The sequence below is a fragment of the Emydura macquarii genome, unplaced genomic scaffold, assembly GCF_026122565.2.
Source record: "Emydura macquarii macquarii isolate MOO-44397 ecotype Brisbane River unplaced genomic scaffold, CSIRO-AGI_Emac_v2 contig_2636, whole genome shotgun sequence".
NCBI lineage: Eukaryota > Metazoa > Chordata > Testudines > Chelidae > Emydura > Emydura macquarii.
The window spans coordinates 43,015,926-43,035,682 of NW_027132773.1; the positions used below are offsets into that span (position 1 = coordinate 43,015,926).

General features: G+C 36.7%; 1 protein-coding gene across 11 annotated transcripts in view; it reads right to left on the reverse strand.

Moving 5' to 3' along the window:
* The window catches only part of CACNA2D1 (calcium voltage-gated channel auxiliary subunit alpha2delta 1), a 623,614-nt gene that overhangs the window by 242,380 nt on the left and 361,477 nt on the right, over positions 1 to 19,757 (reverse strand). For all 11 annotated transcript variants that reach the window (XM_067564557.1, XM_067564550.1, XM_067564549.1 and 8 more), the window contains one exon: positions 17,469 to 17,598. In XM_067564557.1, the coding sequence (XP_067420658.1) occupies positions 17,469 to 17,598 (130 nt within the window). The remainder of the gene's footprint in view (positions 1 to 17,468; positions 17,599 to 19,757) is intronic.

A 19,757-nucleotide genomic window follows, 5' to 3' on the forward strand; every position in this document is an offset into this window, starting at 1 on the left:
TTTTATTTTAAAATACAAATAGCACTGTTAGCTGATGTTCTAAGAAGAGTTTGGCCTAGTCGTTTTGCAAAACCAATTTCATCCACTGCTATATAAGGATTGACTACCTTTTGATAGTATAAAATCTATCAGTAGAAGAGAAACTGATAAAATGGAAGTGTTGGGGAAAAGCAAGGCCTTAAAATGAATACAGAACCTCAAAAATGCCAACAAAGCTTCTGATAATTTACAAGAATTATGCTAGAACTTTGAGCAAAAGTCTCCTGAAACCCCATGATTAGAGAAGAGATGTTGACATCAAGGGTCATGGTGTTCCCCATAATGCTCAAACTCAAATAAAAAATAAAAATGAATGAATAATTTAAGATGGTATACATGATACACATCTACTGAATTATGAAACTGAAATATAAAGATGAAGAATTGTTGAATAGTAAAAATAAAGGTTTTATTAGTTTAATAAAATAGTTTATAATTATGGATAGTGAATAATCTTGGATAGGGTAATATTTATGTAAGGCTTTGGCCTAGCTCTTGCCTGGCAAGTGTTGTCTTGCCGAGCTCTTTCTTTAAATATACATGTTTAGATAATGCTTACACCTGGTAGGACAAAGGTTATGTTTGTATTTGTATTGGAGGATTGAGATAAGAGGATAATAATTAGTATAATAAATACACAAAATGTCATCCTAAAAATCTCTGTGATGCAAAAAACAGGAGTAAGGTGACATGAAGACATAATGACATGAAAAGAGTGTAGAAAGAAAAAGTTGTGTAAATTAAAGTTTGCATATGCATTTTGTATGAGTTATATAAGACACAATGCTTAACGTTGATTGCAGGAAAGCTAATGAACATGAAATGTGAAAAGTTATAAGAAAGAGTGAACAAGGGCCCAAGTCAGAAAAGCACTAGACCAGAAATTGAAGGAATAAGACTGAAGAATCAGATCAGAGGCCACAAACTGAGATGACCATCATGAAGTGCAGGAGAGCTTCCCAGGACCCCAGAACACATTAACTTGGGCTCCTGCCTGTTCTGTCTTATCTGTTAATTGTCTTTCATAAATATACGATCAGAAACCATAAGTTACAATAATTCCATCTGAAAATGTATAAAGATGAAAACTGATTAAACCTACATTGGGTGGACTCGTGACTCAGTTTCCCAACCTTACAGAAGTAATGGGTAAAAGCAAGATATCTCAGGAGCTACTGTGAAAGTTTGGTCTCCAAATATACTTTGGTAGTATTTACAAATTAAACTTTAATTAGTCAATCAGTCTGGATACAGTATAATAGCAGGAATATCCAGGCTTACTAAAATTTATAAGAAAATTTGGGAGGCATGCCAGACCCGATATGTCAATATGTACTCAATACAAAGAGGTCTCATTGGATGAAAATATGCATTTAATTCACCAGAAGGTTATTTTTCACTCGGTGAGACATTCAAGCTATAGAGAAAGGAGCTGGAATGTGGAGATACCCTGGTCCCTTTCTGCCTAATTTTTTGAGCTACACAAAAATGAGGAGCTTTTGTGAAAGGGTATACACTGAAGAATTACCTTAATATTAGGGAATTCTCTTTGGATGCAGAGAGAATTGTAATTTCTCATCATTTAGTGTGTGCTTGACATCAGTCACTAGTCTATTTAAATGATTAATTAAATAGCAGACCAAATCCTTGAATGATTATGGGAAAATATGTCATATCAGTGATCCGTGCCTACTAATTCCTGGTTTTAAGAACAGGAGTGACAAAATGCAAGAAGCTCAGAAGCTGATAGTTCCCATAGAGCTCACTGCTAGAATTGCATATTAGTCACTCATGGGAAATTAGGCCCTAATTACTCATGGTGCAGGCATGTTGCTGTAATGAAAAACAAAACAAACACTAAAGGTTTTAATCTGCCTTTTTCACAGCAACATAATGAAAATAAAATTCAGCTGCTTCCTTGATCTAATGGAATGAAAGTTTCTCAACAGAATTTTTAAAAAATCAGGGTTAACATATGTTAGATTTTATAATGACAAAATTATAGGAAATAAACTTAGTTGTTTATTAGAATGTTTCTTTTAAATTTAATTAAACCACAGGATCAGTGCAAGCCCCATTCTGTGAATGTAATAAACGAGAAAAGATGGTGGAAGCAATCTCACCATTATGATCAAACAAAATAGGATATTTCCCATACTAAATACGGGCTATAAAGCAATGTAAAATATAAAGCAGAAAGCATTACATATGAGAAAAAAATTTTTAATCAGCTGAAGATCTCCAAGTTCTTTAAAAAGGCAGATGGGGAAAACTGCAGTTGAGTTAAATGTCTGTGTTTAACTCATGCCACTTAAACTTTTCTTCTTCTTATTTTTTTAACTTTACACTGCTTTAAGATATGGCTGTACTACAGCCAGTTAGCTAGCTAACAAAAAATAAATAAATAAAAATAAATGGAAAAATCAAAATCTGTAAAATTAGCAAATTTCCCCAGTTCCTCATTCTTCCTCCTTACAAAAACAATGGATGCCAGTATATGAAATTTAACAAAAGCTAAAATATTGACAACATATTGCTGATTAAAGGAGATAGAAATACATATTTAAAGTACTTAGAGTTTTTCTGATGATTTCATAATTGAATTTTCCATATTCATATACATGAAAAAAATCACACACACACACACACACACACAAGGATATACCCCCCACTATTTATGAAAAAATCAAATATGTAACCTGAACATCTTCAAATACTTTATAGCTATTTCTCTCTTTTGACTAGCAGTATGTTGCCAATATTTTCACAAAGGGTTTGTTAAATCTAACGTACTGGCATCCATTGTCTTTCTGAGGAGGACGGATGAGGATCTGGGGGACTTTGTTAATCTCTTACAGACTATTGTGGGACTAAGGGACTATTGTGATCATACAGTCTGAATACTTGCATAAAACAGGTCACAGAATTTAACTTACAATTTTCTGCATTAAGCCCAATAACTGATGGTAGACCTCACACTATATCTTTGAGAGAGACATCCCAACTTGATTTAAAGATTTCAAGTGATAGAGAAGCCATATATCCAACAAGCACATAACCAAAAGAGACGGCAAGAGCAAATGTTTTACCAGAACAAACTGCAACTTATGTTGATACCATAGTACACAGTGCTCAGTGTGCAAACTGAAATGGGTGAACTTGAAGGGAACCAGGAGCTTCCTTAGGATTTTTCTTTTTAATACCTGCCTTTCGATACAGCTTATTCTTTCTATAAGCAAATATACATACTTTTCCAAATAGTTTTGTTGATTCACAGGGGTTAGCCTGTTTTGGAGCGGATGAATTAGAAATATCCATAGAGGGGGTGAATTTAAGAGGCAGATAAAACATTGCAGGCTTTCCTTCAATTTGGTGAGTTTTGACAAGTGAATCCTGTGAGCTCTTTTCAGTACATACCTGCTTTGGACTCTTTTCTTATGTTTTAAACAACAAGCTTTACCACTTAGATTCAATACTTAATTCTATTTAAAAATTCTGCATAGTGCACAGTTAAGGCTTTTTTTTTTTTTTTTTTTTAAATAATATGAGAATCCTCTTGACTCCCCAAAATCTTGGTATCTCTCTTACTGCAAAACTTCCCCCTCCTCCATGCCTTACCCTGGCTATCTTGTACAGATACAGATATACTGTGGTTATAATACTAAGTAACCAAACCTTCTGGGAGCTTCTACAAAGTAAAACATGCAGATTATTTCATCCCTCTATACATACAATGTACAAACCATTATGACTCTGCCTGGGCCGTCCATTTCCTTCTTGCTACATTATTGGTGCTTCACTTAGTACTATCAATATCAGAGGATAAGGGTCAGGGGAGGAGAGAAGAGATAGAGGGAGAGAACCTGAGATACTCATTCCCAAAGTGCTTGTAGCCTACTTTTCAAAATGAAGTTTTTTGCCACACGAGTGACAAACACCAGCTGGGAGAGTACCCTAGAGGCAGGGACAGAAAGACTAAACTAGGATAAATTACCACGCAATAAATATTTCCTTTTCCACTAATGCAGCATAATTTTTAGATACACCAGAAGTGACAGCTATAAGAACAGTTACAATCTATTTCAGTCTGAAATTCATATTTACCTGTTCAAACCAACCTTTAGAAGGAATGTTTGCAGCCAACTGTTGTGCTGGTCTGTCTACTGCATTTCTGTAACCAGCTCTTTCCATCATTTTTAAGGCTTCCCTTATTTTTAGTGGCTGTCTGCTTTTGTGCATTACAGAAAGTCAATGACTATTGAACCCTCCATTTAGTTTATTGCAGATTTTCTATACCACTGAACCTCCACTGACTCATCTCCCTCCCCTACTTCACGTGGTAGAATCATGATCCCTTTCTTCTTCTCTCTAACTGTACGGGGCAAAAAAATCAACAAAAGGCTTTGAATCACTCACATAATAATTGTTTTTGAAATGCCCTGACTCATTGAATTCAAATTATCAGATTACCATAAGGAAAAATACAACAAAGATTATCTACTATACTTTATTAACAACTCTAACACTTCAGAAACTATGTCAGTAGTTTTTTATGTTGAAAAAGTACTTGTGGCCTGGGCTAATGAAGCCATATAGGGTAATATGTGACAGAAAAGCAAAAATGGATAACTTACTGCCTCCAACCTCAGGCACATAAAATCTATTGGAAATAAAAAGTATCCAAGATGTTTCCGGTACAAGCTAGTATTAAAAATATTATATGCCTCTTCTATCGTTCTCTGCATTACTGAATATTACCATTTTGTTTAAAATGCAATTAAAAATAATGACAATTTGACATTCATTGAGAAATACTGGTGAGTTGTGTTAAGGAATTTCAAAGAATTTTGCACCACAAAAAAGCCCTGCTTCCTCAAATAATCACTAAAAATTAATGAGTGATCCTCAAAGGGTTCATTTTAGGTTCATTTCAAGTAAGCAACTCTCTTTTCTATTATCCTTACTTTCTGGTATTCAGCCTAAAACCTTATTGCTGTAATTACAGCTGCAGTTTCTCCTGGCTCTGAGTTGATATGGAAACATTCCCAGACAAGGCAGTATAGAGGCCTGAGTGACTGCAAACAAGTAGTTGCTATTTCAGCAAACTAGGGAAGTGCAGAAAGTTGTTAACCAAGCTAAGAAGCTGTTTTGAAGCTGGTGTGGAAAGTTTAATTAAGGGCAGACATACCTGAATGTACACATATACATCCTTAGGTAGAAGTTGGAAGCTCCTGACCTGTCAGAAGTAAATTCTGTCAGGGGTACAAACTGGCAGCCATTTGAGCACCAAGTGCGCAGGGAGAAGATTGAACTAACAGGGCTAACCCAGACTGAATTAGCGGGGTGGATCTCAATGCAGTTTCCTGTAATTTTACAGGTTAGTTGGACCTTATTGGTCTACAGCAGTTATCTGTTAAGGTATCTCTACAATCCTTAATCCAACAAGGAAAATAAGTACTTGTTTATAAAGCATTGCGTTTTAGTGAAAAGGATAGGGAAGTGTTAGGCCCTGTGTTATATTTTTAATTTTAAAGGAAAATAACAAATCTCTAGTTAGTGATGTGAGTCTAGCTAAGGTGTGTAACAATGTTATGCTGTAACAGTTTATCTTTCAAGTGTTATTCAGTAAAAAGAAATTTGGAACTGCTAATTGTGTGTGTGTGTGTGTGTGTGTGAGAGAGTGTGTGTGAGAGAGAGAGAGAGAGAAAGAGAGAGAGAGAGAGAGAGAGAGAGAGAGAGAGAGAGAGAGAAATGGTTTTATGGTAAAGATTGGTACTAGATTTCTAAGCAAAGAAAGTGAATCCTATTATAAATTTCCATTTTTAGTAGTTAGAGGTTCCTACTGAAAATCCGCTTTGTCTAGCTATGCCGGAAAGACAGGAGACACTGGATGTGGTTTAATTAGACCACAACTTTATTAACAACTGTCTGTGAGTACCTGGTAGATAAAAGTGTACAGTGCAGGCAATCCACAATCATTTCAGTATATAGCTAGGGGACATCTGTCATCCCTTCCCCTTTCCTATCCTGGTATCCAGTCCAACTGCTGCCAGGGCCTAACCATGCCCCCCACCTCAAATAAAGGTTAAGGTAAGCTCGGGGGGGAGGAGAGCAGCTGCCTACCGTGCAAGTCAGAGAAGCCCCAAACTCCTTTCCACTGCTTTAACAAATATCTCCTTTAAATCCTTTACCAATCTATTTATCTGATAATTGTATCCTTCCCTATAGAGTACCTGCATTGGACATCTGCCCAACATCAACATAACGAATTGAGACATTGTAGCTTAACTCCCATTCCATGTTTACCCCAAGCAAATCCACCCTCAAAACCTGCAGTGGGGAAGGAGAAAAACCCCATACTTCGCATAGACCAATCTGGTGGTGACGAAATTTTTCCTTTCTGGCCCCCTGAAAAAGATGCAACTAGCCCAATGCCCACAATGGATCCTGACCAAACCTGGTATTTCCCTGGGTGGGAGGGCGGATGCTGCATTGCCTGGTGCAGGTAAAAAGAGACCTTCACCTGCTCGGCAAGTATTTATATAATCTCCTCTCATCATCTTTCGATCACGTGGCAGGGATGGGTCAGCTTCCTCACGCTGATGTGCTCTGCGGCTGCTGCAAAATCACTTGGTTTCTGTCTCTTAAAGCGGTACTCACCGTGCTCCAACAAGCCACACAACTGCTTAATGTGCAGTGCAGTCAGTAATTTCTCACAAGGATGTGAATTCATGCAAATACTTTAAGACAGATAGAGGAATTCTATAGCACAGAATTGGTAAGTAAATCTACTGACCTCCCCCCTCTATGTAGGTTGCATAAGCACCCCAAAATCCAGGAGGAAAATTTTCAAGTGTCTAAGTGACCATTTTCAAAAGTGACTAACGTTTAGAAGCCTAAATCTCACAAAGTCTAAGGAACATATCCTCCTAAGTGCCTAAGTCATTCTGAAAATGGGATTTGGGCTTTTAAGTCATGTAGGACACTTATCCAAACTATCTTTCTTTTGGGCCTGGAAATGTGGATGGGAATAACACAAAAGAAAGTCTTCGTCAGATTTCCAGAATTTCTTTTTCTAAAGAAACTTCAATACGCAACCAGTATTGCATGAACTGGGACAAGCATACCCAATCCAGATCTTTCCATCCAGAACATGCTATTTTAACACTCTCATGACATCATTACAGTAGCACAGGTTGATCGTGATCAAAAGCTGTTGTCATTTGATGGCTGTTTGGTGTTTATACAACAACAATTTCACATCCGCATCACAAAAAAATAAACACATACAGTGATGGACGCTGTCTTGGCCCACGTACAAGCCAGTTGGCCACAGTTTAATGCAGGAGATGCTAGAAGCCAATGCTCGCTATCTGGTGCTGTAACATATTTTCTAAGGATCGGCAACAAAGTGGATGTTACACTTACACACACGTGAATTCTCAGATAGGCCAGGATCGAGTAGGAACAGAGAATCAACCCCTACAGGCATTTGGTCTCTCCACATAAAAGTCAAGGCACATTGGTATAGACACACAGGGAATGCAAAAAGATACTTGACATCTTATAAAAATCAAAAGTACACCATCAATGGACTCATAGAAAATCCACATCAGAACAGCTGAGCAGAGGATATATAATTTTCACCAGTGTTCTCCTTTAATGCCATTTGTACTTCATGATAAAAGGACACACTGGGTAGTAAGAAATATTCATGGAAACCTGTTACATCAGCCATGGCAATATCACAAAGTTGTCTGATCTCGTTGGAGGTGTGTGTATATATTTAAAATAATGCATAACATTGAACTTTGGTTAAAGCAGAAGAACGAAAGATGTGGCATAATGTCTTTGCTATCTTATGCAATGATGAACGTGAAGGGGAACAAGAAGGGTTTCTACAGGCATGTTGCCAACAAGAGGAAGATTCGGGAAAGAGTGGGCCCCTTAAAGAATGAGGGGGCGACCTAGTGACGGAGGATGTGGAGAAAGCTGAGGTACTCAATGCCTTTTTTGCCTCTGTCTTCACAGACAAGATCAGCTCCCAGACTGCTGTACTGGGTGGCACAGAATGGGAAGGAGGCAAACATCCCACAGTGCTGAAGGAACGGGTCCAAGACTATTTAGAAGGATTGGACATACACAAGTCCATGGGGCCGGATGCAATGCACCCGAGGGTGCTGAGGGAGTTGGCTGAGGTGATTTCAGAGCCATTGGCTATTATCTTTGAAAGCTCGTGGCAACAGGGGGAGGTCCCTGAGGACTGGAAAAAGCAAATATAGTGCCCATCTTCAAAAAAGGGAGGAAAGAGGATCCAGGGAACTACAGACCGGTCAGCCTCACCTCAATCCCTGGAAAAATCATGGAGCAGGTCCTTAAGGAATCCATTTTAAGGCACTTGGAGGAGAGGAAGGTGATCAGGAACAGTCAACACGGATTCACCAAGGGAAAGTCATGCCTGACCAACCTGATTGCTTTCTATGATGAGGTGACTGGCTCTGTGGATGTAGGGAAGGTGGTGGATGTGATATACCTTGACTTTAGCAAAGCTTTTGATACTGTCTCGCACAGTATTCTTATCAGCAAGTTAAAGAAGTATGGGTTGGATGAATGGACTATAAAATGGATAGAGAACTGGCTAGAGCATAGGGCTCAACGTGTAGTGATCAATGGCTCCATGTCTAGCTGGCAACCGGTCACAAGTGGAGTTCCCCAGGGGTCTGTCCTGGGGCCGGTTTTGTTCAACATCTTTATTAATGATCTGGAGGATGGGGTAGATTGCACCCTCAGCAAGTTTGCGGACGACACTAAGCTGGGGGGAGTGGTAGATACCCTGGAGGGTAGGGATAGGATACAGAGTGACCTAAACAAACTGGAGGATTGGGCCAAAAGAAATCTAATGAGGTTCAACAAGGACAAGTGCAGAGTCCTCCACTTAGGAAGGAAGAATCCCATGCACAGCTATAGACTGGGGACCGACGAGCTGGGCAGCAGCTCTGCAGAAAAGGACCTGGGGGTAATGGTGGATAAAAAGCTGGATATGAGTCAGCAGTGTGCCCTGGTTGTCAAGAAGGCTAATGGAATATTGGGCTGCATTAGGAGGGGCATTGCCAGCAGGTCACGGGAAGTGATTATTCCCCTCTATTCGGCATTGGTGAGGCCGCATTTAGAATACTGTGTCCAGTTTTGGGCCCCCCACTACAAAAAAGATGTGGACAATTTGGAGAGAGTGCAGCGGAGGGCAACCAAAATGATTAGGGGGCTGGAGCACAGGACTTATGAGGAGAGGCTGAGGGAACTGGGCTTGTTTAGTCTGCAAAAGAGAAGAGTGAGGGGGGATTTGATAGCAGCTTTTAACTACCTGAAAGGGGTTCCAGGGAGGATGGGGCTAGGCTGTTCTCGGTGGTGGCAGATGACAGAACAAGGAGCAACGGTCTCAAGTTGCAGGGGGAGGTCTAGGTTGGACATTAGGAAAAAGTTTTTTACTAGGAGGGTGGTGAAGCATTGGAATGGGTTACCTAGGGAGGTGGTGGAATCTCCATCCTTACAGGTTTTTAAGATGAGGCTTGACAAAGCCCTGGTTGGGATGATATAGCTGAGGTTAGTCCTGCTTTGAGCAGGGGGTTGGACTAGATGACCTCCTGAGGTCCCTTCCAACTCTATGATTCTATGATTCTATGATTCTATGATCTATCTAGAATAAAATGAGCACAGAATATTTAGCAATTAAAATCATGTAATAAATAATAAGGAGGGCAGAGTACCGGAATTACAATAATATTTTCTTCATTACTTCGCTATTTAAAACTATTATGTCAGACTGACCCACTGCTCCTCGAAACAGTAAAATACATATAGATAAATAAAGCTTGGTTACTAGGTCTTTCCTCCCAATATCTCCTCCTTTTACATTTTCTTAAACCATGCTAACTTAGAGAGAAGGTGAAGCAGAAGTGACATCAGGCAAATATGCTAGACTAACCGATAACATTAATGGGACCTAACTACAAAGGTCACTATGGAGGATACAAATCAAATTGTTTTGCTTTCTGAATTCTAACAGCAATAGTCTTTTTTTTCAGCAAAGTACTAAGAAATTTTACATTTAGTTCCTAAGATAGTAACTTTAAAATAATAATAATAATCATGGCAGCTCACTCAGTTGAGTTATTTCTTCCTGCTTTTTATGACACTTAAAAGTCACCTGGGAATTTTAGTAAGCTACCCATACAACAACAATAATAAATCGTGATTTTCAGAACATTAAAAGCAATCATGACCCTGAACTTCTCTGCTTGGGTTCATGCTTCAATAACTTCCTTCCAGGTTTAATATTGGTTCCTGCCAGGCTGGCTGGGATGCATGAAGGCTTTGTGAAACTAACATTTGCTTTATACTGACCTCAAGCCATGGGGTTTGGTATTTAGAATATGCTGATATAGTGAATTTATTTAAAGATCCACTTCACTGATTATATTTTTTTCCTCAAATTACTTGGTAATTAAATCATAGTAAACATGCAGAAAATTAGAAGAACAATGTCATCTGCTACAAGAAGCTAAATAATGATACAATCAGCTTTTACAGCTAAACGTGATGTGTCTGTTCTCAATTTCAAAGGCTTGGACATGAAGAAACATTCAGAGGTTTAAAATGTTCGTGTTTGCCAATTTCAGCTATAGTAAAACGAGGAGCCTCTGGGTGTACTCTTCAGAGTATAGGGGGTGAGACCTCAATATTAATAATAATGATATTAATAAATTATTGTAATGTTAGATCATTATACTTGTTTGTGATTTTACAGAATCTTAGGACATATTTATTTTTAGTTACGTATGTATGGTTCTTGGAGAAAAGTACCTCATATGAATATATTTTTGTTTGTTTAATTATAGGAGACTTCTGCTCTTAATCACCCTGGAGACAATTAAATGTCAGAAAGATAAACATGTTTTTATGCTAAGGAGGGGTTATCACCTCTAAGTGTGTTTATATCAACTCAGAAAAGCTACATTTTGACGTTTATCTTGCTTTAACTTTCTGTGGCAAATTTCTTTTATACTATGTTTTGAAAATTGGATGTAAATTTGGTTGCGATTGGTTCTCTGGATAGAATGATTGACAGGAATTGTGAAGACTGCAACTGGAAAACACAATTTGGTCAAAAGTATTTCAAAGTAACACTGGAGATCCTTATCAAATCATAAAACATAGGGTAAATGAACCCTACCCTCCCTCTCTTGTAAAAAAATACCAGTTTGGTTCAAATAAACCTTATCTTAAGAAAACAACCAATGTAAAACATTCATGTTTTAGGAAAAGACATGATTGTGAAAAGGAATGTAGGGTTATCAGAACAATAAATCTAAGTGTAATGTGGGTTTTTTGCCATTCCAAGGAAAACTTCTAACTAAACTCACACAAAGAATTATAGAAATATCCTTGTTAAAGTAACTTTTATAAGTACTGTAAAATCTTTATTGAGAAAATCCCCTAGAAAAAAGAATCATTGTAGGAAATATTTTAAACTTTTGTTTACTTCTTACATGTTGAAATGAAAAATTGTTTTGGATGGCTATTTACAAGTATTTTAACTAAATGAGCGTCTAATTTAATTCCTAATATCACTGCTATGTAAATGGTAAAATGCTTTATGCACCAAACTCAAATCTAATGACCTTGCTAAACTCATTACTAATACAAGAAGTCATTAGAGTATGAATATTTATTTTAAAGGGGAATTAGTTACTGGCTATGCTCAAGTAAGTCCCTCACCCAGATCAGGAAGAGAACAAGAATCCTCTTTCCAAAAATCATCATGAAGAATTAACAACTTCTTTAATAATTATTTAAGATAAAGTCTCTCTATAGGAATTATTTAATTTTAAAAGACTGTTTTGAGAACTAAGAATTTATATGAGAACTGGAGTGTTTGGGCTTTTGATGACAGAATTTCATGTCCTGTTGAACTCTAATAAAATTGAAGGAACATCTCAGAAAATGGACTGAATAAAAAAAAAAGAGTTAAAACCCTAAACCCAAAGATGTTCTGATAATCTCTTGCAACAAAGAAAGAAAAAAATATAACTTTGTCAAGATCTACAACCCTAATGCATATATGTATTAAGATTAAGTAACTACACATTCATAAAATGAAGAGCTACCTATGGAAAACCCATGAAGGTGCTGAGTCAATAAAAAGATGGCAGCAACGAACTTTGCTGTAAACAAGCCTGAAAGAGGTGTATTTCCCTATAGTTTCATGCAAATGGGAAACAGAATGGTATAAAACTCTGAACATGGCACCACATATACACTCACCCTTTTGTTACCCTGCTTAAACAGCAAGCACTCCACAACTCATTGTGTCCATCAGTACAATGAAGCTAGTAAAGACAGCTAAAATGAACAGAGAAGACTCAAGAAGAAACCAACCCAAGGAAAACTATCCAAAGACTTCAACATGGATTGGTGAGAGAAAATTAACTAAGACGCAACCAAGGGGTTAGATTTAAAACTCTTGTAATGCTTTTATTGGGATATGGAAATGATGTTGAGGAGACAGGGGATAAACATTGGTAAACAGAGAAATAGTGGGATTGAATTGGATTTAAGATTTTTAATAAGTGGCTTCTCTCAAGACATCTCCTTAAATAGCTTCTTCTAAGTAACTGATTAAAGTATTTTCTTCAGTTTCATAGGATTCATATATTCAGTTTCATATAATTTGGTTAACTTTTCCAAATTATAAACAGTCTGGTTATTAGTAATAACCAACATGATCCCTCTGTCATTAAAGAAAATTATTTTGCCCACTTACAAACCTTCTTAGGTATCTAAGGATATAGTGAGACTGGCTTCATGATAATTTGGGGAAATCAGAACTTGGGCTTAATTTCCTCCTCCCCCTCAAAGGGTGAGCCTAAACTCAGAAGCATAATCTGTACAAGAGATCTCCATTAAGAGACATAGAGATGGTAACAGAAGCAACCAGTTTATCAGCAATGTTCTAGATAGGCAAGATGGGTGAGGTAATATCTTTTATTGGGCCAACTGCTCTTGGTAAGAGACAAATTGTCAGGCTACAGAGAGTTCTTCAGAGCGAGTGTCACCGCTAAATAGTAAATCAAACAGATAGTTTAGCACAGTAGTTAGCACACATTCTAAGGGAACATTCAAGAGGAATGCACACCCCTGTACTCATAGAACAAAAGAGGGAGTTAGTGAGTTATAGATTGTTGTAATAAGCCATAAATCCAGTGTCGTTATTAAGACCACGATTTTTCATATCTAGCTAAATTATTAATATAAACTCTCAGGCTCTTCTTTTGAAAGTGTTGTGCAGGATTGAGGATGATAGGTCAGATATAGAATGATTGCTTTGTGAAAAGCGTTCACCCTCAAATGATATGGTGTTTTTGTCTTTTATCATTTTCCTTTTATCATTCCTGATTTCATTCAAGAGTAGAGTGATTGTCTGATTTACCCATATAGTTGTTATTGTGGCATTTAGTGCAGTAGATAGGTACACCACATGTTCTGATAGGCACATGTAGGACTCATGGATCTTGAAAGAGGACAAGCTTAGAGAGCTTAGAACTCAACTATCTCATCAACAGAAGTTGGTCCAATAAAAGGTATTACTTCACCCATCTTGTCCTTCTAATATCTTGGAATCGACAGAGCTACAACACTGCATATTTTGATTTTGGTTTTCCCTGATTTGGCAGTAAAAGAAACAAATAGTGAGAGCTGACCTATCATTCCTTGTTTCTCTGGATAGTAATTTTAAAAATAAAATGACTAGGCGTCCAATAGTTTAAAATTACCCTTTTTTATCTCACGAAAGGTAACCACTGGAATAGTGTTATCCCTACTCAGTTATCACAATTTGAGTTTGATAGCCTGAATTTTTATCACTTTCATAGACACAACAAAATAATTCTAGAAAGAAAACTGTCTTGCCTTGAAAAAAAAAAACACCTTATATTGTATGCAGTATTACCACCTCTTTAAAATATTTACGAGGCATAAGAAACTTTTAATACTTCCTTGATCTTCTCTGAAATCCTTAAAAAATGTAGCCTCCCAAACTATTTATAAAAACCTTTATTAACATAATAGACCCTTCCTGAAATAAATCTATCTTACTACCCACATATATATTATGAGAATAAAAACCAAAGAGGTTTTTCCAGTCTTATGGAATTCTTGTTGACAGGGGAAATCTATCCTATATATGAACTATTTTATATATGCCTATAGGACCCGCCCCAGTGGCCTTATTTGCCAGCATTTTAAAGTTTCTTTCTAAGGGATAATTTTTCAAATATACTTGTAACTTGGGAGAAACCACCCGTGGATCATGTGCAAATTCTGTTTTTTTAAGGATACAGGTATCATAATTTCCCAGGCCTCAAAATAATAGTTTCAGGTTGTTCTTAAATACCTACTCTGTGCCTGGCCAAAAATGCAGTAACTCTTACCAATATATTACTTTATAATGTCACATCAGTAGCTGATGTTACATGACAGTAACAAATACCATCAGAATTACAATCAGAAAACCACCATCACAAAACGATAATAAATAATAATTATTTATTAATTATGCATTATCATCGTCATTATTATTATTATCATAACATGCTTGAACTTGCTGGCCTATTCCATTATAGGTAAGAATTGACATGTAAAAAACCACAATTATATATGGTTTTTTATATCATGGGGGAAATCTCTGGTAAAGTTAATGGAGCTTTTTCATTAATTTCAGTTGGGGCAGGATTTCACCTTCCCTCTTTAAAAGAGATGGGAGAATTTAGATTGTGATACCAATAAAAAGAGTGCACCTTAAAATACCAAATTCATTCAGGATAAGAAGAATACATACAAATATTTCTCTGAACTAATTCGATCATCTGAAAACTCATAACTATTTATGACTGCTCGCAAATATTTGGTAGGCTATTAGAAACTGCCTAGACTTATTTAAAGTGATGTCACTATGTTGAAAATACATGATGTTTCTGTATGTAAGCAGTGTTGATCTGTTCCTTTCATTAACTCTTTGGAACTAATTAGATACTGAAGTGAGGGCAGGCTTGTTTGCTGAAAATTTGTAAATCTTTAACTTAAGAGTAAGCATTTATAACAACTCAAATAGCAATGATTATAAAAAGTAACTTCACTGGTACCTCATCCAGCACCTTCTTCAAAGTAAACCCTGACACCAGTACAATGTCTAGAGCTACCACTGACTTGCACAATTCGCCATTTGCTGAAAACTCTGAGAGCAACTGAAAGGTGGTATCCCTCTCTGAAGCAGACTTGTAAATTGTATTTCACTGTTTTTCAGAGGTATTCACTGCAATAGCCCCTTACGAGAGTTCACAAGCCGTCGACCATAGTCAAGGAGCTGAAAAATCAAACTATTCTGAAACTGTACATTATTTAGTGGGCACCGAAAGCTGTGTAAGAAAACAGCAGTTTGATACATTTGAACAGCAAGATAATGAATTAACATCAGTGTGAAAATACGTTCTCACTCTCCTTTGGGTTATGAACAAAAAAAGAAAGTGCTGCTTGTAGTTGAAGACATTTGCTTTTAATAAAAAGAATTATGCCCTAGTGATGATAAATGCCTGTGTTCAAACTTGTTTGCTATGTTCCAGATGTTACAGAGCTTTACGACCAAAAAATAAATGTGGTGCTGTTTTCCAGACTCATTAATATGAAATTTGTAACTTTCAAACCTTATAATATTTTGTACTAGTTGGGGCAAAAAAAACCCCAAAGTTAATTTGTAACTTGATAGGTATAAGTTACAAGTTATTACGCTGTGGTGGGGGGTTGCTGACAGAGAATGAAATCTGAAGGGTTTGAGGACTTTCTCATCTATGAATCTAAATAAAAAGTCATATCCCCAGGCAGTTTACTCTGGCACTTAATGTGATGGTCAGCATCAAAGAATCATGAATTTCTCATGAACAACATCTACCACAAATCATGAAACAAATCCCCTCTCGTAAACAACTTACATTTTCATCTTTTAGATCCATTTAATTAAGTATGAAAGATATACTTATGCTACGGAAGTGACAGGTTTTTCACTTCAGATTAAACAGACAATTTGCTAGTAAAATAACCTTAGAAATATTTCTATGGTATATACATGCCTTTTACGAATACTGTCTAGAATCTTAACACACAAGATCCAGACCCTTTAAATATTGCTGTGACCATGAATCACATCTCAATTCACGGGACATTAAAAAAATTAGCCTCCCAGTGATGGGAACCATATAATTTCTCATAAGAGTTTCGCAGCTAAATGTAAGACGCTCTAAAAATAAGCAAAGGAAATGGCTGTTCTCTTCATTTTAATCCTTCAATTAAAATGCACTTTAGCACTGATTAAAGTCAGAATCCCAGAATAATCCTCTAAATCTGTGTCATTCAGACTCATCATCTGAGAAATACCAGTAACTATGATTCCCTCCACCCCAGTCCTGTTGACATTTCCATTTTCACTTCTATGTCATTTACAGATGCAGACACACAGTGATGGCTCTGAATTTTAAAGAAATACAGGTCTGATTAGAGTTTCCTTCCTGTTGATGAGATTTTGGCAGAGTAGAAAGTCTGCAGAATAAAAAATGAGTAGCGCTAAAATGAACTAAAAGACATCCCTCCTTTTTTTAATTTTTCAGGCATTTCTATGTCTTCTTACTCCACATTATATCTTTCTATGAAGTTTCAGACAAGAAAATATTTCTGTTTTGAGAGATAATTTAACACTGAATTTTGGATTGCTATAATTACTGACTTGGAAACTTGAGTGCTATTATTTCCTGTACTGGCTCAGTTTGAAGAGAACTCATTCAACAGTCTCTGCTAAAAGTCTTAGTACCAAAAAGTGCTTCATATAAGCTACATACAGTATAAGTACTACCATCTTGAACAACATGCTATTTTCCTTGAACTGTATATGGTTTTGGAATACTTCAGATGTTTTCAGTGCTCATCTCTGCCTGAGGCTGAAATCATCTAAGGAAGAGCTGTCGAGAATAGTTTGGTTTAAATGAGAAAACAGCACAAAGAGTGAATGGATGAGAAATTTAGGACACTCACAAGAATTTACTTTCACTGTTCCTGCTCCCTGATCCATTTCCCAAATTCAGATCTTCTCTCAGCAGATCTTTACCTCCTTCACATAGTTGATAGTCTAACTAAATAAGGCTTCTTCTAGCTCATAATATGAACCACATGCCTAATGTACCATGTCTGAAGCTCTTTAAAAGAAAGAAGATATCAAAAAGACATAAACACCAAATGTAACATAGGCAGTTATCTATTTGCTTTTATGAATGTGTTGCACATAATAAGCTTACTGTAATTATAAAACCATGTGTTCACATGCTACTTACAGCCTTCATAAATATCTGTTGGTATGTGGACTGCTGCATGCTGGTAAGATATCTGTCGCCCAAAAACAGCATCTTCTTCAAACACTGGTCTGATTTTCTGGCTTCCAGTTTCAGTCTCATTCTTTACAGGCTTTTTAAAGGAAAGACATTCAAAGGGCAAAATATTAAAATTTATGTAAAGAACAATTTTAATCACATTTGCCTCATGGCACAGAATAGACTAGTAACCTTTCTTAATTAGTTAGGTATATGCATATGTCTCTTTCTCTCTCTTCCACTGGTTAAAACCAAGATTAGCCTCCATTTAAATCAGTGGAATTAAAACTGAGGTAAGGAAAAGGTGAATCCAGCACTATATACCCAGATGCATATTTAATATATACAAGTAAAACACTCACACGAGCACTTAAGTTTATTGTATTACATTGATTAATAATCAATTAGACCTACAAGCTCATTTTAAAGCTGGAGGTGGAAAAGTATAAATACAATTTATTTCCATATTCCTGTTAGGAAATTATCTTGCGGATTGCAAATCAGAAATTCCTACAACAAAGTACATTTCATAAGTGGATTGTACATAAATGGCTCTTTTGGCCTATAACAAGAGAAACAAAAGGAAAGGAACATGATATAAATAAGAGTTCTGTTATTCACAGGATTTTTGTTTTTGATTTTCAACATAACAGTTAACTACCCGGAACAGTGATAATAAATATAACAACATATTACTGAAGAAGAGTTCTGTTACTCACAGGATTTTTTTGTTTGTTTGTTACTCACCATAACGGTTAATTACTTGAAACAGAAATGATAAATAATAATAACGTATCGTTGTATTGTTATTTTTAGTATTATACATCCAGACACTGATTTTGTAAGTTGTTTTACATTTTGAAGAACAATACTAATGAAGTTCAGAGTTTAATCAGTTGAACATAAGTGCTTTTAGATTATTCATGACGTATTTCTACAATGTCCATCATCATGCTATTTAATCATACACAACCAAAATATCAAAGCAACCATAGGATTTGGCTTGATTGAAATACCATCTCTTTATCTGCCCTAAAACTTGCCCTAATGCAGTACTAGGTAAAGGTTTTGCTGTAGATCCCATAGTAAGGGGTAGTGAAGTGTTTCACTGCTCCAGCAGGAGAGCTGGGAGGTATTGTACTTTGGAAAACAGAATGCCTGCCAGAGCTCCTGGTAGAACAGAGCCTGAGCAGCCCAATACTGGTCACTTTTATGGCATGCAATTGACAGCTATCTGAAAAGCCAGTTCTGCTGGCCAGAGCAGATGAATGACCAAGTTCTTGCCTTCACTAACCCCCCGTGTGGCACAAAATGCTCCCAGAGTAGTCGGGGGCAGGAGTCCTATGATCTCCTAAGTGCAGTGAGTGTGATTCTGTCTGGCTTTCTTCAGGCCGGGAAAGGAGGCTCCAATCACTCCTGTCCCATCTGGGTATCCACATAAGCCTCAGTCAAAATATGGCCCTTAAATATTTAAGTGAATAGGTAAAATGTGTAGAATACTTCATAATCCTTAGCTCTATTTAGGCCCAGATGGTAACGTGCTCAGATTTTGGTTAGCACTTACCTTCACAAGTAGTCCCATTGACTTCAAGCCAGTGAAATGACTTGTGTCAGTGACTGTAAAAAGGGTTCACAATCTAGTCCTTGAATATTGTACTGTTTTTCCAGTGATGAAATTTAGAGTTAAAAACAGGAAAGTAGCTAGAGTAGGATACAGCTGCACAATGTTGCAGGAGACATTTCAGTTTAACACACTATTCACCCTAAGATAACAGGAGTCACAGTTTTCCCTCAGTAAGAAGTTCTTGGTGTTATATCTTGATTTCAACTGATCAAACTAGATCCAAAATAAGTGATTGTTTATAGATGACTGTATTGTTCATGATTTGCAACATCACTCTAGATATAATGTAATTTGGCCCAATTAATGTTCTACCAAAATTCTTGCTTTTCAGGTGCCGGGCAATGTAAATGTTTTCAAGTCTGAAATGCCACCTAATGGTTGCAAATTTTGGTGTGCTCCTGCTCCTAAGTTATTTTCTGGTCTCATGCTGTCTAAACTAATGAGCTAGACTAATTCTGTAAATGAGATCCCAACAACAGTTTGTTGATGTGAGAAAATTTTTCTCATGGCTGCAAACCATTTGATGGAAAAAAAAAAAAAAGCTAGCACTGTCATTTATTTTGGAAATTAGCACCAACAGTCTCAAACTCTATGTTGACATGCTCAGAAAAGAATGCTGGGAGCCATCA